Source organism: Brassica rapa, chromosome A03 (assembly GCF_000309985.2).
Source record: "Brassica rapa cultivar Chiifu-401-42 chromosome A03, CAAS_Brap_v3.01, whole genome shotgun sequence".
Lineage (NCBI taxonomy): Eukaryota > Viridiplantae > Streptophyta > Magnoliopsida > Brassicales > Brassicaceae > Brassica > Brassica rapa.
This window is the reverse complement of record NC_024797.2, coordinates 8,304,844-8,325,988: the sequence shown is the minus strand read 5'-3', so window position 1 is coordinate 8,325,988 and position 21,145 is coordinate 8,304,844. Positions and strand designations below refer to the sequence as shown.

At 37.3% G+C, this 21,145-nt stretch overlaps 4 protein-coding genes and 1 non-coding gene across 5 annotated transcripts; 1 reads left to right on the top strand and 4 right to left on the bottom strand.

Annotated features, from left to right (window-relative positions):
- Positions 1 to 3,611: 3,611 nt before the first annotated feature.
- TRNAK-UUU lies at positions 3,612 to 3,683 on the bottom strand. The gene has a single exon. It is a non-coding gene; the product is annotated as a tRNA-Lys (tRNA).
- Positions 3,684 to 4,712: 1,029 nt separating this feature from the next.
- LOC103857508 (squamosa promoter-binding-like protein 3) lies at positions 4,713 to 5,586 on the bottom strand. The gene is made up of 2 exons (XM_009134706.3): positions 5,139 to 5,586; positions 4,713 to 5,045 (listed from the first exon to the last, which is right to left on the bottom strand). The coding sequence occupies exons 1-2, from the start codon at positions 5,453 to 5,455 to the stop codon at positions 4,949 to 4,951; spliced, it is 414 nt and encodes a 137-aa protein (XP_009132954.1). The 5' UTR covers positions 5,456 to 5,586; the 3' UTR covers positions 4,713 to 4,948.
- Positions 5,587 to 7,503: 1,917 nt separating this feature from the next.
- On the bottom strand, positions 7,504 to 11,678 carry LOC103857697 (F-box/kelch-repeat protein At4g39560). Its single transcript, XM_033288216.1, has one exon. The coding sequence runs from the start codon at positions 11,120 to 11,122 to the stop codon at positions 9,908 to 9,910; it is 1,215 nt and encodes a 404-aa protein (XP_033144107.1). The 5' UTR covers positions 11,123 to 11,678; the 3' UTR covers positions 7,504 to 9,907.
- Positions 11,679 to 11,692: 14 nt separating this feature from the next.
- On the top strand, positions 11,693 to 14,027 carry LOC103857505 (DEAD-box ATP-dependent RNA helicase 21). The gene is made up of 2 exons (XM_009134705.3): positions 11,693 to 13,672; positions 13,898 to 14,027. The coding sequence occupies exons 1-2, from the start codon at positions 11,803 to 11,805 to the stop codon at positions 13,900 to 13,902; spliced, it is 1,875 nt and encodes a 624-aa protein (XP_009132953.1). The 5' UTR covers positions 11,693 to 11,802; the 3' UTR covers positions 13,903 to 14,027.
- Positions 14,018 to 17,487, bottom strand: LOC103857504 (B3 domain-containing protein At2g33720). Its single transcript, XM_033288210.1, has one exon. The coding sequence runs from the start codon at positions 14,979 to 14,981 to the stop codon at positions 14,079 to 14,081; it is 903 nt and encodes a 300-aa protein (XP_033144101.1). The 5' UTR covers positions 14,982 to 17,487; the 3' UTR covers positions 14,018 to 14,078.
- Positions 17,488 to 21,145: the final 3,658 nt, after the last annotated feature.

The window sequence follows — 21,145 nt, the reverse complement described above, 5'->3', positions numbered from 1 at the left end:
AACCTATAGGCCTTAGATCCTGGCTCGGTTCCGAGATGTACGAGCTGTCGAGACCTGTTGTCGAGTTTCTTGAGATGTTGTGAGTCTACTTTAGCATATCCAATACATCCAAAAATCCGCAGGTGCTCTATGTTTGGTTTCCTGCCTTTGAACAGCTCGTAGGGTGTTGTCTTGATGACTCGAGTTGCAGCTCTGTTTATAAGGTAAGTCGCATGTCTCACTGCCTCGCCCCAGAGGTAGTTTGGTAGCTCCATATGTTTCAACATACTTCTAGTCATGTTAAGAAGAGTTCGATTCCGTCTTTCTACTACCCCGTTTTGTTGAGGGGTGTAGGGAGCTGTTAGGTGTCTTGTAATTCCATTCGTCTCGCAAAATATGTTGAACTCGTTAGACACAAATTCACCTCCTCTGTCTGTTCTAAGAGTTTTGATCACAGTTCCTGTTTCCTTCTCAACTACAGCCTTGAATTTTCTGAACTTGTCGAATGCTTCTCCTTTTTCCTTCAAGAGTATACTCCACATATACCTGGAATGGTCATCAATGAGAACAAAAATATATCGGTTTTGAGAGGGTGTGGATGGTGTTATAGGCCCGCAGAGGTCTCCATGTATAAGTTCGAGTATTTTCTCAGCTCGATATGCAGTCGCTTTTGGAAACATCTGTCTTGCTTGTTTGCCAAGTAAGCAAGAGGAGCATGTTTCTTTATCAATCTCGATCTTAGGTAGTCCATACACGAGCTCTCTGTTGGCCATTAGTCGCATTGTTTCTCTCCCTATGTGACCTAACCGTGCATGCCACTTTGCGGAGTCGCTTGGAACTGAGAGCTGTAGGCATTCCTCATTGCTGTCAATAGTTACCTTATATAGCCGATTCTTAGATCGTCTTGCTTTTACGATCAATTTTCCATCTTTGTCTTGTAATGTAAGGTAATCATCTTTCATTCTGATGTCGCAGCCGGACTCTGTAGCTTGACCTAGGCTAATTATATTGCTTTTTAGGTCTGGTATATAATAGACATCAGCAAGAATCTTCTTTCCTCCTTCCTTGGTGAGGAACAGTATTGGCCCTTTTCCTTTGATGTCGATGCGAGAGTCGTCTCCAAATCTTACTTTGCCAGTGATTGACTCGTCGATTTCCTTAAAGTATCTCCGGTCGCCAGTCATATGGTTGCTTGCCCCATTGTCTAGATACCATACTCTTTCATTTTCTGAATTTGCTTCAAAGTCAAGTGGGTTAACGTTCTTCTCGTTAAGGTATACCACCTCATGCATCATCAGTTCCTCTGCTTCCTGTGTTGCATCATCTTTCTCTTTTGTTTCTGTGGCTATCTGTAGCTTGAGTAGACGATCAGGACATACAGACGCGAAGTGACCCATCTTGTCACACCGAAAGCATTCGATCTTGGACATGTCGAAAGTATTTTGGTACCGGTTTTGGTACTGGTCGTTGTACCGATCGTTGTACCTTCCCCTTCCTCGTCCTCTGTTATTAAATCGACCACCACGTCCTCTACCTCTATAGTTGTTGCTGTAGGTTGAAGCAGGTTGAGATTCAGTATTTTCTGCGTACATGAGTTTGTTCTGTGTTTCATCTTCTTCCTCAGCAACTCTCTCTTCATAAGCTTTTAACCGGCCAATTATATCCTCGAAGCTTGTGGTTTTAAGATCAAGGACCTGTTCTAATGATGCCACAATATGTATATATTTTCTTCGTGGTAAGCTGGATAAGAACTTCTTCACCAATTTTGTTTCTTCAATAACTTCTCCTAGAGCAGATGATTTAGATGAGATCTCCGATAGCTTTCCCACAAAGTCATCAATTGTATCACTGTCTTTCATCTTCATTCTCTCAAATTCTGCGGTTAATGTTTGTAGTCTTGCCTCGCGTACACGATCTGCTCCCATGTGTCTTGATTTAATCGCATCCCATACTTTCTTGGCTGTGTCAAGCTCTCCTACCTGGAGAATGAGTGCCTCGGGTATAGACTGGAAGAGTAGAGCAGTAGCCATGTCGTTCTTCTCTCCATTATCAGATTCATTCTCTATGACCTCCCAAACTTTATGAACCCTCAATAGCACTTTAACTCGCATTGCCCACACCGTATAGTTTGTCGAAGTTAGCATCGGACACTTTATGGAAGAGGATCCTCCCCCTTCCTTAACTTTCGTAGTGACAATGTCGCCCATAACTTCTGTGATCGTATCCTAGAGGCTCTGATACCACAATATAGTCTTTCAATATAGTCTCTCGATAGATTGCAAGAACACGTTAACAAGAAGTAGCTTCTCTTATTAATCTCTTAGGGAAAATTACTCAAAACCCTAAGCTCACAATCACAATGTTTCTCTTAAGTGTTGCAACAATTCTGCAACTCCTTTTATATCAATAGATAACTCCTAACCTCATTAGTAAATAAACTTTCAAGATAATCCTAAACCTTATAGATAACCATAACAAGATAGGAATAGGATTACTTGTTTCCCAAGCTATTTTGAGATTACTCCAACAAATTATAAATGGTTAGATGAGTTATTCGTGTTGAGAATAAATTATGATAGTGATTTACTGACTACGGGTGTACATAATTAGTTTTACTTGTTGAATATGGTATTGGGAAACACTATAAATAATACGCGGTCAAATTGTGATACATTTTATGCATATCCTTTGGTTCTTATACAATCCCAATCCCAATCCCAACGCAGCTTTATCTTACTCCACAGCTTCATATTTAGGTCAGAACTCGCAAACTACAGAACTATATTGTATCAATAAGGAAAATTAAGAAGATTCACCATCTATACACTACATCAAGATGTGAATGTTTCGTAGTTCATAGGATTGTAAGCAACAGGGCCGTCTAACAGCACGCGCAAGTGGAGCGGTCGAACAGGGCCCCGAAATATAAAAATAAAAAATTTAAGAATTTTTCAAAATATGTAGATAAATTATGATAAAAAACTTTAAAATTTTAGATATAATGCTAAATTTAGAACTTATAATTAAAAAAATATCAAACAAAGTTATTAAATATTAAAATTACGTGATAAAATATACGATTAATATTTTTTTTGAACAGGGCCTAAAATTAATTCGAGACGGCCCTGGTAAGCAAGACCAATCGAGATTCCTATCTTCCTCTAAAATACAATTAGCAATATAATTTGCATCACTCATCTTGTGAAAACAATATAGAATGACCATATCTTGCTGAAATCTAGAAAGCAAAACTATATTGTAGCATATTTTGGCTCATATATGATATCTAGCAGTCCGACATTTAGATTAAATTCTTTCTCTCATCTACCCTGAAGTTTTATGTTTTGTACGAATTACAAAAGACTGTAAACTACTAGCTGATAATGATTTTCTTATTCCTTAACAAGTCTTACGTACATTCTCCACAACAATATATCTTGCATTTTCGGCCAATAAATTGTTCTTGCACCATGTTTGATGTGTTATATCATCCCGAGTGGCTGGCTAAGTTGTAACATCCTTGATTCGAAGTAAAATCTATATAGTTAGTAAAGGTGGTTCTTGTGTTCGAGCCAGGAATTGATATTCTTGTTGTGGAAAATATTATTTTCTCAAAGTGGGAAAAAATAGACCGCCGTCTGTGGGGATCGAACCCACGGCCACGGGATTAAAAGTCACGCGCTCTACCACTGAGCTAAGACGGCTGTACGATTTTTGTTTGATGGTGCCACTACTTTATGTTGAAATTTCTCTGCCAATGTTTCCTCCTCAATTCTTTTTTCTTTACTGAAATTCAAAACCGTTGATAAAGAATACATTGCCGGAATGATGTCTGGTCTCGCCACCGTAGCCGTCGGCCATACTTTTGATACCGTCAAGGTACTCACTTTTCAATCCCAATTTCGATCTTTTTTTCCTTCACATCCAGTTTATATAGATATATATCGAAAGGGTGTATTTCAAGTATGCATCGATAGATATGTAACGCTTGTGTGTTATAGATTATGTCCAACAGAGCTAGTTAAGGTGAAACTTCCGCGTTGTAATATGTTTTAGTTAATTTTTTTAAGGGAATGTGCTGGAAATGCTGTCCTTTTTTTGAACGGTTTATGAGAGTACCTACGGCGGTATCACATCCACACGATATTAGAGGATTCTAAGCTGATTAGATGGTTACTTGGTTGACATGGGGTAATATAGGAGTTCTCACGGGTGGTCTTGGAGGCAAAGCTGTAAGAATCTTTCTTTTAGAGTTTCATGAACTCCTGTCGTAAAAAAAAATTGTTGTTATTGATTGATCTTGTTTGGAATCTTACTACCGTTTCTATAGTACAGTTCTGGTCAGCTGTTTCGCCTCTTGATGTAGCAAAAAGAAAACCATTATCCAGACAAAGCTAATGAGACAAATACTTTGAAAGTGTTGAGATCGGTTTGTGAGCCATCTTGATTTTTGCATTTCCTCTTTGAATATAAAATCTGATACGAAATAAAAATAGTGTCTTTTGACATTTTTAAATCATCTTATGCAGATTTACAATTGGGACTTGACTCAGGGATGCTATGCAGATTTGGGTCCAACCATCTTGAGAGTATTAGTTTTAGAACCTAATAGACATTTGATGAGCTTTCTTGTAACATAATATAGATGCCAAGAATCAAAAGTTTCTCCCACATTATTAATAAAAAGTTGATCACAAAACATAGACAGATAGATTCCTGGATTTAGTTTAAGATTTTGGCTTGAATACATATTCTTACACATGTTCACCTTCAAGCATTTACTTGATAATGCATTTATTGATGTCTTAGGTTTAGCATATAGCTTTTGATTGCATTACAGTATTGATAAACAGAGAGAGACACATAAGATTACTAGGAGCTTAAAAAGAGACTTGACAGAAGAGAGCAAGCAAAGCCTATTTCATTAACATTCAGAAACATGTTTTTGAGACCTTTCATCACCATCGTTTTATTCATTTGTGCTTTTTCTCCTTCTCTCATTGTGTCCAGCTAAGCGTCTCCTGCAACTCCGCTTGGCTTCATCAAACTCACGGAGCTCGTGAAACCTTAAAAAACAAAGTTGATCATCTTTATTTTTCTTGTTTTTGGTTGTTGTTGCTGGAGCTGAAGATATTTATTTGATAAGAAAGAGATGTTACCTGCTACATTGTTGGCAGAAACGTTGGTAACCACCAGAGATCCGAACAACAGGAGCTTTGGCATGAAACTCACAGACTTTGTGTCGTTTGTGGTACTGTTTGGCTCTGCTCATATCCGCAGTACATCTCTCCACCTGACAACAAACTCCACTACTACTTGTAGCTTTGCCTTTCTGCTTCTTCTCTGAAGCCTCCTCTTCTTCTTCTTCTCCGTCTTCTTCAACAAAAGTATCATCATCATCTTCTTCTTGCTCCTCTTCCTCACTCATTTCTATTAAACTCCTCTTCCCTTCTGCGTTGCTTCTTCTCGCACTCATCTTCAAAGTATTACTCTCTTTCTCTCTCTCTCTCTCTCTCTCTCTCTCTCTCACATGAAAGATATATATAACAAGAGGAGAAGAAGATGTGAAAGTAAACGTTGGAAGAGAAGTAAAGGACCCCAGAAACGAAAGTGGGGAAGGATCTTAAGGTGCTTAAGTTGTTGGACCACAAAATTTCACTCATTTTTTTCTTCTTCTTTCTCTTCATGTACTAACATGTTGTGTAAAATAAAGTACGATCAAGCTTTAATGCTCTATTATTAGTGTATGTGTAACACATTCATCGTCCTGTATATTAAAAGAAACCGTAGAAAGAGAATGAAAAAAAAAAAAAAAACTGTGAACAAAATGGATTAACATTTTGAGAGTGGTAAGAACTTTTGTTGTTATGTTGTCTGATTTTACATTTTATAAAACTTAAACATTTATGTATAAGCCACACTTTCTAACTAATACTAATATTTTAATCATCTTTCTCTATTAATATTACTTTTGTTATACATATTTATACGTTATAACCATCCATAATTCGGATTATATATGTATGTACTATATAGATAGTTGACATAAGGTAAATACTGTATGTGTACCAAAAATACCAATGTATTGATTCGAAAGCAAGGTTTAACAGTTATTAAATTTAAGTTTTACAATGTGAAAAGTTTTTGTTTTTCTCAGTGAAGAAGTTGATATTCGAAGTAGAAAACTGACTACACATAGCTCATTGCTTTCTTATGAATCATATTCCATTTCTTTTTTATTTACTTTTTCTATAATGAATATTTGATAACAGAATATAATATGAAAAAACATAACCTGAATGAGCTATACATAATTTAAAAGGTCACCAATTCGTATTTAGTGTGCAAGCGGACAAATAATTGTCTATTATATCATACTGACGATGCTTGGTGTCGTAAAAAAAAATATACTTGGGTACAAATGGAGGTTCTTTTGATTTTATGGCATAGGGCCACCGCTAAATTAAATTTGCAATTTAATTTCTTGTCTGGTGAAGATGATAAGGTCAATAATCAAGTTAGCCGTCGGGGCCACGAAGCCAGAACTACATATATAAGAATGGTCTTTTTTTTTTGAACAAATATAAGAATGGTCCAATCTTGAATGTATTCACTTTTCAACTGGTAATATGTAAAGTGAAGACATGTTAGCAAAATTGAACGATTAAAAACAGCACAAGACTTTGTTTTGTACTGGTTTCATGGTTTGCAATCAACCATTGGAGAGTATTACCATGCACAGAGAGCAATAAACTCAAACACAAGTGACTGGAGTAACTTTTTACTAGACAATATATATATCATCATAGGTTATATACAAAGACTAATTAGTCAAGCAACTTGTCTAAATATCCTGGGGGAAGGTAAAATCTGAAATATTTTCACATGACATGATCTTACTTATGTGTTATGTCCACATAATTCATCTCATTATGAGAAAAAAATCTAGATATGAAGATAAAAGATAACTGAAATGGTTATGAATAGTAACATTAAGCATGCGGGAATCAATTTAATGGAAAATGAGAAATAACACTCTTATAATGGATAATAAGGAAGAAAATAGGTTTCTTAATAAGTTTTTTTTCTGCTTTCTGGAGTCTTAATTAAATTATTAAGCTGAAACATTTTCGAATATAAGAGATAAAAGGGTCAAAACATTAACATCGAAAATGGGTAGTAGCTAGACAACTCAGCTGACACACTACTACACATTATTGTACTGCCTGTCAATTTTGATTGCATCTTTTTGTTTAGCATCTCGTTCTCCTTCTCTTCTCTTTTTTCATATATTCTTCCTCATTTAAACTAGTATATGATGGATTAGTACGTAGTGTTATACTACTATTATATAACTCTATTTTTTGTAATATGTGTAGAGATAGAACTAACTCTTCAAGTCTGGAGTTTAGTTGGATGATCAGAGTTATCTTATACAGTTTAAGCTAATCGAGTTGACCACAGACTTCTTTTTTTCTTCTTACGTTTACACGTTTGTAAAATTGTTTACTTCTGTTTTTCTTGACAAGGAATATGCATGCATGAAGTCTATATTTTATTTTATTGAACAATGTGATAGAATAAACCACGTGTAGAATACATTTGTAAAATTATGTGCTTCATTTTTCTTAAAAACTAACTTTTGAAATAGACAATACATAAGAGAAGTGGCAGGGGAACCTTAACCTCTCCACGTGACAGCAACGAGCAACGTTAATTCTGAGTTCTGCGTGGGGCCTTTTGTAGTACAGTACTCATTTACTTTTGCCACCTTTTCAATTTGCTATGAGCTTTCAAGCTTCCTTTCCTCTGTCTATATAATCAAGTTTCAAAAATGAACCAGAGACTAATCTAGAGATTGCTTAAGATGACTAACACACTACAACAAAACAGGATATTGTCATAATGTCAACGGAAATTTTCATCGGAACGGCAATCCCGATGAATTTTCGACGTACACGTTTCGTTGAAATTTTATCTAACCTTTCCGAGTCCGACTGACGGTTTCCCAAAAGATCTTCATGTAAAATGTCGGGCAATTTGCTCAAATCGCTATTTTAAGTTTTTGTTACAAAAATAGCTACCAAAACAGAAAATGTTCAAAATAATTCATTTTTATTTTGAAAATTTTAATATTTATTTTTTATTTATTAAAATTTGAAATCATATCTCCAAAACTATACTCGCTAACTCTAACTCAAAGTTCATTAGTTAATCCTAGGATAAAAACATATTTTTACCCTTTAATAAAACTTCCTTTGATCATTTTTCATTGAATGCTATTTTGTGAAAATAAACTAAAAATGATTATTGAAGGGAATTTCTCTAAAATGTCTGTTGGAAAATTCGTCCGGAAATCATAAAAAAAAATGAAAATCCAAATAGACAATACTTGTCAAGAAAAAAAAAAATCCTATCCGTCGGAAATTTCCTGAAGTAATCTTCTTCGTCATAATTTTTTTTGACAAATTTCAAAATTTTGATACTTTTTTTCCTCTATAATATTTCGTCGGAATTCGTTGGAAATGTGCATTTTTTTAATTCTTGTTAAAATATAATTTAATTAACTAAAAATGATAAAAAAATAGCTAAATAAAATTTATAATAGAAAAACAAATTATATTTAGCCGCTAAAGATGGCATAAATCGAGAACTCGTTGGAGAAACAGCTCGGAAACAACAATGCTCTCAACAACGCGAGAGCCACTCTTGCAGCAGTTCAAGAGATGAAACAGTTCCGGGATGTTGCTCTTGAACGTCGACGATTCCCCATGGAAGAACTCCGGAAATTCATCTTCCATTTATAATATTTTCACCTCTTTCTTTCCAATGTAGTAAAAGATTCTTGTAAAATCAAGAGTCGTAATTTCATGAGAAAGATATGACTATTTTGAAATATCAATAATTTCCTATAGAGAATTCTCTAGCTATGTTAATATATGATTCTTACTCGATGTGATGCATAATGTATCAGTAATGGCATCCACATTACTTTCTGTACATCAAAAACTCTCCACGACTTCACCAACAACGGTAAGCACAATTTCAAATCTTTGTGTTCTGTGCCCAATGATACTAACATGCTAGCTAGCGAATGGTACTAACATGCTAGCTAGCGAATGGTGTTGAGCTATCTTAACGTCAGAGCAAACGAAGAGTGCACCAACTCAATGTGTTACCGATGTAGGAACTAGTCTAATCTCAATAGTTTATAACCCAAATTGACCATCATTCACTATATGCCGTAGAAGAACAAGAAGAAACACACTTGACAACAGAAACAAAGAATATCAAGTCTTAAATAAAAATATAAATTATTCAAAGACGAATATTAATAGAAGTCAAAACATAGAGGCCAGGGTCCACAGTGAGGACTGAAATGAAGAGCCAGTAATCAGCTGAAACGTCCTTTTTTTCCAGCAATGCAACACATCAATATAAAGATTCAACAGTCTGATATTTCCTCAAGCGGAGATGCTTGTCTTTATTTGTATGATTGGTTGCTACTTGCCACTTGCCACACACATTTAAATCTCTGAATTGCTTAACGTGGCACCATAAACTTGACAATTGAGGTTTGTCTTATCATTCTCACCAAGATTTAGATGTGTTCCCCTTATTAGAACTCAACATTCATAGGTGGAGAAGCACATAATCCAATTTTTTACAGCATGTGGCTGACACACTCTGGGCTTAACCACACAGCTTCAAGTTCAACACATGTGAGTAGCAAGCGAAAGACCTGATTATGGTGTTCCAAAACTGCTAATAACTGTACAACTTGAAAACCTACTTGGATTCGCAATTCTGTTTTGACTTTTCTCACTGCTCTGTTCTCGGTGGTTCGGTTAACCATAAATAGCATCCAGCACCTTTAGAGTTATACAATTATCTATCAAGTCTTAAATAAAAGATAAAAAAGTAATGTTCAAAGACTAACATTAATAGAAGACAAAACATAAAGGTTAGGGTCCATAGTGAAGACATGATCAATGCACTGAATGTTCCCCCAAATCTGGCCATCCTGGCGCCGCCTCTCAAGTGAAATCTCAGCACACCAAATCTGCAACTTGTCCCCGACGAGCACGCTCCAGAAGGGGACAATGTTGCCAGCGGATTTGCGGATTTTGAAACCTGGAATTAAGCCTAGGAGGCCGTCGGTGTAACCGCGCTTGAGCATATGGCAATTCCACACATCCGCCCCCTCCCCATAAAAAAGGATTGTATTGATGTTGGTACGGTCAAACTTGAGGAACCCTTGAAGATCTTCCAAACCATTCACCTTGTACCACTCCATGCTCCCTTTCCTCACCCCACTCCAAGGGTCACACCACTTGATTATCCCGTCAAGACCACAACTGAATAACAATCTGTCTATTATTGCACCACCACAACAATCATCATCATCTCCTCTTGCGTTTAAAAAGAAATCATTCCACAAACCTTCTTCACTCCAAAATTTGAACGAAATAATATTATCCGGCCCAACCACCTTGCAAACCTCATTGTTCATCACGGGAGCAGGTATACACACACTGCTCCAAGTCTGCGTCTTTGGATCGAAAACCTCTGGATTGTCGGGGGAGAATGCATCATCGCAGCCTCCCGTGACGTATATCTTACCGTCTAAGACGCCTGCCTTGGCGTCACAGCGAGCAAATCTCATGGAGGGGAGTTGGCTCCACGTGTGAGTCCGACAATCAAGAAACGAGACACGCGATGTCGTCATGGCTTCTATACTTCCTCCAATTACATAGATCCCGCATCCCATGGAGACATAGGTAGCTCTGCGCCGAGATGGGAACGAAGGCATCGGGATCGGGATCAGCCGATTCCCTTGTCCTCCTTTTCTTCTGAGGATGAACCATTCCAAAGGCTTTCTGCCAAAAGTAGTTCCCAAGCATACATAGATGCACTCCTCCCTCAAACCCATTCGAGATCGGGTCTCGTACATCTCCGCCGAAGCCACCAGCGAGCGGATGCTCTTTGAGACCAGAGATAAGGCCCCTAGGTCCGATCTCGACACGCGGGCCAAGCTGTTTAGAACCATGTCATATGGCAAAGACATTATTGATGGTGGAGACTCAACACTTCTCCTCTTCTTTCTGCGTAATTGCTCTACCCCGGCGGACATCATCATCATCGGTGCTTGGGTTGTTTTGCCTTTTTTTTTTATCTCATAAAGCGCTTCTGTTTACTTGACTTTACTTTTGTCGTGACGTTGTAATGGTTTTTATAAGATTTTCTGTTGTACTTTTAAGGAAAAGTTCAAAATATTTCCAAAAACTTAATTAAGGATTTTTCAATCCTGAGATGGACGGATGGACGGCCCAAAATTCAATTTTTTTTACCAGAATAAAATCACATGTATGTGTACCCATAACATCATGAAATTATTTCGAATATACCAAAAACTTTCTTTCATTTTTTATTGTAGGTGCATATGTTCTATATATATATATATATACATATATCATTCTAAATATTATATAGTAAAATTTAGGTACACTTAATGGTAAATGAAATAAACTATTTTAGTAGCAAAATATACCTTAAGATAAATTTTATTAAAGTAAATATTACAAATTGTTTTAATGAAAAATAAATTAAACTGATGGTTTTGTTTATCCTCAGAAAACAAACAAAATTGGGTTTGATTAAGAATACTAAAAGAAGTCGGTGTTGGAAAAAAAAAAAAAAAAAAAGTCATATTCACCAAATTTGAAATTTCCAAATATAAAAGGAAAAAAAAAAGGTGAGAAGGAGAAGACGGTTCTCCAGCTTCCCCTTCCTGCAATCTACCAAGCGAATACCTCACCAGCCATGAAGCGATCAATCAACCAAGTCATAGGGTCCACGTCAGCGACTTCCGCCGACGCTAATAAGCCCGTCTTCCTCTCCAAAGCTCAGCGCGAAGATTTAGCCCTAAACCGCCCCCACGATCCAATCCCCGATCACCGTCTCCTCCGCGAGCAACTAGATCGCTCCACTCCCGACAGGGAAAGACGCAGAGGGCGAGATCGCGATGGCGATAGAGGTCGTAAGCGTAGCCGCCGTGAACGAGACCGAGAGCGAGAAGAAGAAGAAGCCAAATCTCGCGAGAAGGCGCGTGTTGAGAAGCTACTCGATCGTGAGAAGGAGCTCGACGCCATCAAAGAGCAGTACCTCGGAGTCAAGAAGCCGAAGAAGAGAGTCACAAAACCAAGCGAGAAGCTCCGATTCTCCTTCGACTGGGAAAACACCGAAGACACTTCAAGAGACGTGAACGCTCTCTACCAAAACCCTCACGAGGCCCAGCTTCTCTTCGGCAGAGGCTTCCTCGCCGGCACGGACCGCCGCCAGCAGAAGAAGCACTATACGAGCGTCGATAGGCATTGGAGCGAGAAGAGATTAGATGAGATGAGTGAAAGAGACTGGCGCATCTTTAAAGAAGACTTCAACATCTCTTACAAAGGCTCCAAGATTCCTCCTCCCATGAGGAGCTGGGAAGAGAGCAAGCTAAGCTCCGAGCTTTTAAAAGCTGTGGAGAGAGCTGGTTACAATGCCCCTAGGCCTATTCAAATGGCAGCTATACCACTTGGACTTCAACAGCGCGATGTTATCGGTGTTGCAGAGACTGGTTCTGGAAAAACTCATGCTTTCGTGTTGCCCATGTTAGCTTACATAGCTAGATTGCCTCCTATGAGCGAAGAGAATATAAGGGAAGGTCCTTATGCAGTTGTTTTGGCACCTACTCATGAGCTTGCTCAGCAGATTGAGAAGGAAACTGTTAAGTTTGCGCGTTGTCTAGGGCTTAGGGTGGTTTTAACAGTGGGTGGTCAGTCTATTGAGGAACAGGGGTTGAAGTTAGCGCAAGGGTGTGAGATTGTGATTGCTACTCCTGGTCGTTTGATTGATTGCCTTGAGAGACGGCTTGTTGTGTTGAACCAGTGCAACTACGTGGTTCTTGATGAGGCTGATCGGATGATAGACATGGGTTTCGAGCCTCAGGTTGCATGTGTGTTGGATGCAATGCCTTCGAGTAACTTGAAACCGGAGAAGGAAGAAGAAGAGCTTGACGAGAAGAAGATTTACAGAACCACTTATATGTTCAGTGCTACAATGGCTTCTGGTGTAGAGAGGCTAGCTAGAAAGTACTTGAGGAACCCTGTTGTTGTTGTCACCATTGGTACTGCAGGAAAGGCCACGGATTTGATATCGCAGCACGTGATTATGATGAAAGAGTCTGAGAAGTTCTTCAGATTACAGAAGCTGCTCGATGAGCTTGGAGATAAAACTGCCTTTGTGTTTGTCAACACAAGGATAAAATGCCACTCTATTGCTAAGAGTCTGGACAAGGCAGGGTACCGTGTCACTACCTCGCACGGTGGGAAGTCGCAAGAGCAGAGAGAAATCAGCTTAGAAGGATTCAGAGCAAAGAGATACAACGTTCTCGTCGCAACGGATGTTGTAGGGCGTGGAATCGATATTCAAGATGTGGCTCATGTCATAAACTATGACATGCCTAAACCTATAGAGATGTATACACATCGTATCGGGCGTACAGGACGTGCTGGAAAAAGTGGTGTTGCCACTACGTTCTTGACTCTTAATGATACTGATGTTTTTTATGATTTGAAGCAGATTCTTGTTCAGAGCAACAGTGCTGTGCCTCCAGAGCTGGCTAGACATGAAGCGTCCAGATTCAAACCAGGTACGGTTCCTGATAGACCCCCAAGACATAGGGACACTGGCTATGTAAACTGAGTTACTAGGCTCTGGATTTGTTCTTGAAGTGATGATCTCTTTAGTTTAATAGTGAAGGAAGCAGTAGGAAGTGGGATAGTTGAATTATTTATTTGTTTTCATCCTAATTTTTACATATATTTCTTTGTTCATGACACTTTAATTCAAACTTCATTTTCATTGCTTTTTATAGGATAAAATCAATGATTCTGTTTATAACTTGCATAAGAAACCAAATGATGCTATAAAGGAAAATATGTTCACAACTTTGCCATCAAGAAAACCACAAGAACGACGGGAAAACAAAAACAAAAACAAAAACAAAACCACAACAACGATGACATATGAAAGAAGAATCTAGGACACCCAGGGTTTTATGGATCTGCTAGAAGGGGAGAGTAGGATGCTATTGTGACAGATCCTGAGCTAACTCCAATTGGTGCCTGAGATGGACCTGCAAGAACAGAACCTGAGCTAACTTCTATTGGTGCCTGAGATGGACTTGCTAGAACAGAGCCTGAGCTAATTTCTATTGGTGCCTGAGATTGACCTGCAAGAACAGAGCCTGATCTAACTTCTATTGGTGCCTGAGATGGTACTGCAAGAACAGAACCTGAGCCGACTCTTGTTGGTGCACGAGAAAGCACGCAGAAATGAAGCTTCGAATCAGAAAGATCCCAATACATTCCAATCTCATCTTTCGCCTTCAAAGCCCTCCTGATGACAAAATCCATAAGCCATCCACCACTGAGAACATAGGATCCACGCCTGGTCAGTTTCGTTAGAAGCATCTGGTGCGTAGTGTGAGTATTGTGATCATACACGTCGACTGTTAACCCTGAGCCTTCTTGGACCATCTTTTGGTTAACCTCAGGGAGATATCTCATTATGTGGCTATGTACGGTTCTGGGATTCAGAAGAAGACAGTTTTGACGGCTACGATCGCTTATAGTCAGTTTCTTCTTGATGGTCCATGGATCGGTGCACAGAGTTAACTCTGTTGAGACGCCGTACTGCTCCTCCTCTTGTCTTCCTTCATTCGAGAGAAGCTTAAGCTTCATCAGCGAGTTCTCTTTTTCTTCAGTACCTGTATTGCCTCTCGGCCCACAAGATAGCTTGGTATCATCACTGCTCTTAGGCCATGTTGGGTCGTACAAACAGAGAGTCGTGGAGACCAAGCAATCAGTCTCTGACGCTGAAATAGGAGGCATCTCCCTGACAACATTGGGGATCAAGGAAAGTAAGTCTTGAGTTAACTTTTGCTGATCTTGGATCATTCTCGTTCAATTCCTCTGCACCATAAGAGACTGCAATTTAGAGAGCGAGTGACCAAAAAGTACCTTGGAAATATGTAGCTGGATCAAAGATCATTTATTCAATCATATATTACCATAAATAAATAAAGACATTCGAATCAAATGAACGCATAGTTCGCATTTTTTTTTCTTTGGTCTGATAAACAATATTAACCGAAGAAAAGAGAGACAAAAAAAATTAAATAAATAAATGAACCCATGGTCTGCATTTATACATAGTTTTACCGAATAAATCTATTAAAAAAGCCTATCAAAAAGGCTTCAATTTGCTTCAAGAAAAATTGTTTCCATTTCAGAATCATTGTAAAATATATAATTCTATTAATTATCTATTAATATCCATTAATTTATAACATGATTTGGACTAATATTTATTTAATATTTTAAATAGTTCATTAAAATTACACAATGTTGTTTTAAATAAAAAATAATATTTTTTATGTACTTATATACTTAAAAAGACTTCCATATGTAAATTTTGCAACATAAAATTTAGAATATAACTCAAAGATTTTAAATATACACGCGGCTAAATATCTATCTTCAAAATTAAAAAAACATGTCAAAATTAATTTTAAACAACTCATCGAATCACCATTTTACTATTTCATTTCATGGTATTAAATTTAAATTTTCCTATCGAAACACTGCATATTTTTGAAATCCAAAATCATTTGGATATTGAGTGTTTCAAATGCTATTTTCTGTCGAAATGTGTTAAAATGATTCTTAATTACAGTTCTACATATATTTTCATGTTATTGATGTTTAAAACTTGAAACTTACTTATAATAATTAAAATATTATCACAAAAATAACAAATATAACGATAATAATAAGCATTCAATGGCTAACCTGCACTACGAATGAAAAATATGATGCTTGGAGAGATGATCGGCCAAAAAATTTAAGAAAAGTTTTCTTTTATTAACAAAGTAGTTTTTCATGGTATGCTTATTTATACGATAATTATGACCTACTTCATTTATTATAGTACTCATACTTTACAATTTCCATATACGTTTTCCGAAAAGAAATTATTATGTTTTCTAAATTTGAGTTCTGTTGACCAAATATTTTGGTATATTAATACTTGGTCAACAGAACTCAAACTTAGAAAATATAATATATTTTTTCCGAGAACGTATATGGAAATTGTAAAACATGAGTAATATAATAAATTAAATATGTCATAAATTATCATATAAATAAGTATACCATGAAAAAGTACTATGTTAGTATACCATATCATACTTCAATATATTATTGTTTAATTCAAATTGAATTACCATATCATGCAGTAATTCAAGTATTAATATACCTCAAACTGAGATAGACTATTCGGATTTGGTGGTTATATTCAACAACTTGGTTGACTAGTTGGTATTAGCTTCAGAGCTAGTTTCCTTTTGTTTATAACTAAAGCTTCGAGTTTGATTTTTCTGTCAGCAACTTAAATAGACTCATATAAACTCAGCTTCGGAGTTTTAATACTATATATATATCCTTATGAGAGAATCCCTTGAAAATAAATCTAAGAACCAAAACACCATTTTCTCATGTAGATCAGAGTCGATCTAGTAAAAATAGTTTTTGGAACAACTTTCTTATTGGATAAACTTGATTTTTTTATAGATTGTTAAGACAAAGTTATAGGATTTGATGTCATTTGGGTCGAAATCATATTGTATATTTTGATTATGGGTTTAGTAAGATATATGAACTTCGATTCAAAACCTTCAAATCGTTAGGGAAAATTAGTTATTGACGAAAATCAATAGTAAGAGTGCCAAAATATTGGATAAAATGTTTTATACATATTATTTGGAAATTATATAATTCTTTTTCTAAAAACATGTATGAGCAGATAAAAACATATAGCAACATGTTATCATTAAATATTCAATAATTTATTCACCAAAAATGTATCTTTCAAAGTTAGAAAATTACATAAATGTTAATGTTAACACATACATTTCCAATGCAATTCAATTTAATATATACACAAAATAAACATTTGGCATTATTAGCTACTTTTTGGGATATCATACATTTAAATGTTGTGCAAATGTACACTAATGTACTATGTACATTGATGCTTCAGTCAAAATTTGAAAGGCAGTCTGCTTAAAAGTTACATAATGAAATGAATTTCGCCTAGGAAGATCTCCTTCTGTAAGACAATTCAAAGTGGGAAAAAAATAAGGAATATATAAATTTTGTACAACAATATTAGAGTGAATTAAGTAAAGGAGAGATAGAGTTCAAAGTTAACAAGACAAGACTGATCATCTCCATGTAAGAGTCAATGCCGCAATCATCAAGAATGGTCATATCATATGATCCAAACACACATTATTTCATCTTGTATACAATATGATCGAACTTAATTATTTCATCTTGTAGTATCATAGGACATATGATACTTGTTTAAGTATATAATTGATTACTAATTAAAAGAAAAGTCTTATGGAGGCTTCTTGGTCTTTGGCGAAATAGATTTCATAAGAAGTGCAGAATGGTCATATCATATGATCCAAACACACATTAACAATCTTTAAACAAATGCCTTCACTCCAATTTATATGAAAGCAAAGAACAACATGCTAAATATAACGAGTTTTCTTAAATGACGATGTGTGATTTAGAATACATCTAGATAGGATCCAAAAAGATATCCACATAAGCATTCATGCACCGCACGTCTACACTACAAGAAAACACGCCGAATTCCGACGGAGATTCCGACGGACGACACAGCCGTCGGACACTTTGGACGGAATTCTGACCGATTTCCGACGAAAACAAAAAATCTGAAGTCGTCGGAATTCCGTCGGCTAATTCCGACGAATTTCCGAGAAAACATGGGTCGTCGGAATATTCCGACGACTTTTCGACGATATTCCGATAAACAATATAACCGTTGTAGTCGTCGAAAAGTCGTCGGAATATTCCGTCAAATTTCCGACGATATGCCGATGAAAAGATATAACCGTTACGGTCGTCGGTATTCCGTCGGTATTTTCCGACGAATTTCCGACGAACCAAGTGACCGTTGCCGACAAATAAATATGACCGTTTTATAGCCGTTCGAGATTGGAAAATACTGACGGAATTCCGACGGAATGCTTAATATCTGTCGGTATTCCGTCGGAAAGTCGTCGGATATCCGTAAGCAATTTCCTATAAATGCAACCCCTCCTCATTCATCTCATTCACACCTCATTCTCTCTTCTTTCTCTTTAGTCATAACAATTCCGTGAAAATCATGTCTTCAGGAGCTTATTATCGTTCGTGGATGGATAAACCTCATTTGGATCCCAACACTAATTTGCTTACGGAAGAATACGTTCAAGGAATTGGAGAATTCATGAGGCTTGTTCAACAGCAACCGGATGCAAAAAGTGGTATGTTAAGATGTCCCTGCTCTACTTGCAATAATAATAAGGTTATAAAAGAATTTGATGTTTGGACTCATTTGTATATGAAAGGGTTTTCACGTAATTATAAAGTTTGGTACCTTCATGGGGAAACTGGTTATGAATATGGTAGTACTAGCGAACCTCAGCCTGTTAGTGAACTTCAGCCTGATATTAGGTTAGAAGAACCTAGAACGGATATAGATTATGGTGTAGGTACTGAGCAGATGGTACATGATCATTATAGAGGGGAAGAACCAAATCCCGAATCTAGGAGATTTTTTGATATGTTAGATGCAGGAAAACAACCTTTGTATCAAAATTGTAGAGATGGTCATTCAGTCTTATCATCTGCAACTAGATTAATGGGTATTAAGACAGACTATAATTTGGCTGAAGAATGCATGGATGCGATTACTGATTTTGTCAAAGGTATTCTACCTGAGGATAACCTTGCACCGGGTTCATACTACGAGGTTCAGAAACTTGTAGCCGGTCTTCAACTACCGTACGAAGTGATAGATGTATGTATTGACAACTGCATGATCTACTGGAGAGCGGATGAGACACGAAATGTATGCAAATTTTGTGGGAAACCTCGTTATCAGGAGACGAGGGGAAGAGTTCCGATCCCGTTCAAAAGAATGTGGTATTTGCCTTTGACGGAAAGATTGAAGAGGTTGTATCAGTGTGAGCGCACAGCAAAAGCAATGAGATGGCATGCAGAGCATTCCACAAATGGTGAGATTAGACATCCTTCAGATGCGAAGGCTTGGAAACATTTCCAGTCAACATATCCAGAATTTGCGGAAGAGAGAAGAAATGTTTATCTTGGATTATCTACTGATGGTTTCAGCCCGTTTGGAAAGCATGGAAGACAGTATTCTCTATGGCCAGTTATCGTGACCCCGTACAACTTACCGCCGAGCTTGTGCATGCGACGAGAGTTTTTGTTTCTCTCAATTCTCGTCCCCGGTCCAGATCATCCTAAAAGATCACTAGATGTGTTTCTTCAACCACTGATATATGAGTTGCAACAACTATGGGCGCATGGTTTTGAGACATACGATGTTTCGTGCAAAGAAAACTTTCAGATGCGGGCAGTACTTATGTGGACAATAAGTGACTTTCCAGCATATGGTATGTTATCTGGATGGACAACACATGGGAGGCTATCATGTCCATATTGTCAAGATGACACCGATGCTTTCCAACTAAAGAACGGAAGGAAAACGTGTTGGTTTGACTGTCACAGACGATTTCTTCCACCTGATCATCCTTACCGCAGGAGTAAGACTTCGTTTACGAAGAACAAGCAGGTGTTTGATGGTCCACCTGAGGAAGTTAGTGGGGAAAATTTGTTGAAGCAGTTTAGGGATTTTGATGCAGAAAGGACGCCAGATGTAGGTGGACATGAAAACATTCGAGTCAGTGCGGTTGGAGAGCTACATAACTGGCACAAAAAGAGTATTTTCTGGGATCTGCCATATTGGAAGACTCATCTATTGCGGCATAATTTAGATGTCATGCATATTGAGAAGAACTTCTTCGACAATCTGATGAACACAGTCCTTAACATCCAAGGTAAAACGAAGGATAATTTGAAGTCAAGGTTGGATTTAGTCGATATCTGTGATCGTTCTGAACTTCACGTTGATGAGAACGGTACGGCCCCTTTTCCCATTTATCGGCTGGATGGTGCTAGAAAAGAAGAGTTCTTTGATTGGATTACAGATAAAGTGAAATTTCTTGACGGATATGCATCAAATTTGGGGAACTGCGTTGATAGAAGCGAAGGAAAGTTTAGTGGCTTGAAGAGTCATGATTGTCATGTAATTATGCAGCGCCTCCTCCCGTTTGCTTTTTCAGCATTATTGCCACGTAATGTTCATGAAGCAATTGCAGGGATAAGTGTTTTCTTCCGCGACTTATGCAGCAGAGTAGTGACTGAAGAGGGTATTAATAATTTGAAGACAAACGCACCAGTCAGCATGTGCAACCTTGAGAAGATATTTCCTCCATCATTCTTTGATGTAATGGAACATCTTGCTATTCATCTCGCAAGAGAATTGGAACTTGGTGGTCCTGTGCAGTACAGATGGATGTATATTTTTGAGCGTTATATGCATCATCTGAAGAAGATGGTCAAAAATCAAAGCAGGGTGGAAGGATCTATAGTGGCACAGGTGATCAATGAAGAAACTGCAATCTTTGCTGAAAATTATTTTCCACCAGAAGTGCATACAAAACACCGAAGACCTGCTCGGCATGATGACAGAGGGGAGAGAGCAACATATCATGTTACTGTCCCAAGCATGTTCAAGGAAATAGGACGACTTAGCGGAAAATTCACGAAGCGCAGACTTACGGACACTGAGCACGCTCATTTGCAAACATATTTGCTCACCAACTGTGAAGATGTTCTACAATATGAGAGGTAAAAATATTTTTTCATTTACATTGTTAGATTAATATTCAATAAATTTATTTCATATTGATAATATTTTTGTATATAGTGTATATATGGCGGAGTTGCGTATGACTCACAGGCATGCAACAGAAGATGAGCTTCAACAACTTAGAGATAACGGATTTGCTGTGTGGCTTCGTAGTTATGTGAGTCATATATCATATTACCCTATGCAAATGAGTAGTTTAAATTTAATATAAACTAATTAACTTTTCACTCATATATGTTTTTAATTT

Excerpts from the sequence above, each read along its gene's own strand:
- LOC103857508 (XM_009134706.3), bottom strand. The coding sequence starts at position 5,455 with ATGAGTGCGAGAAGAAGCAACGCAGAAGGGAAGAGGAGTTTAATAGAA. Across the intron at positions 5,046-5,138 it reads TTCTGCCAACAATGTAGCAG|GTTTCACGAGCTCCGTGAGT; the intron begins GTAACATCTCTT and ends TTGTTTTTTAAG.
- LOC103857697 (XM_033288216.1), bottom strand. The coding sequence starts at position 11,122 with ATGATGATGATGTCCGCCGGGGTAGAGCAATTACGCAGAAAGAAGAGG.
- LOC103857505 (XM_009134705.3), top strand. The coding sequence starts at position 11,803 with ATGAAGCGATCAATCAACCAAGTCATAGGGTCCACGTCAGCGACTTCC.
- LOC103857504 (XM_033288210.1), bottom strand. The coding sequence starts at position 14,981 with ATGATCCAAGATCAGCAAAAGTTAACTCAAGACTTACTTTCCTTGATC.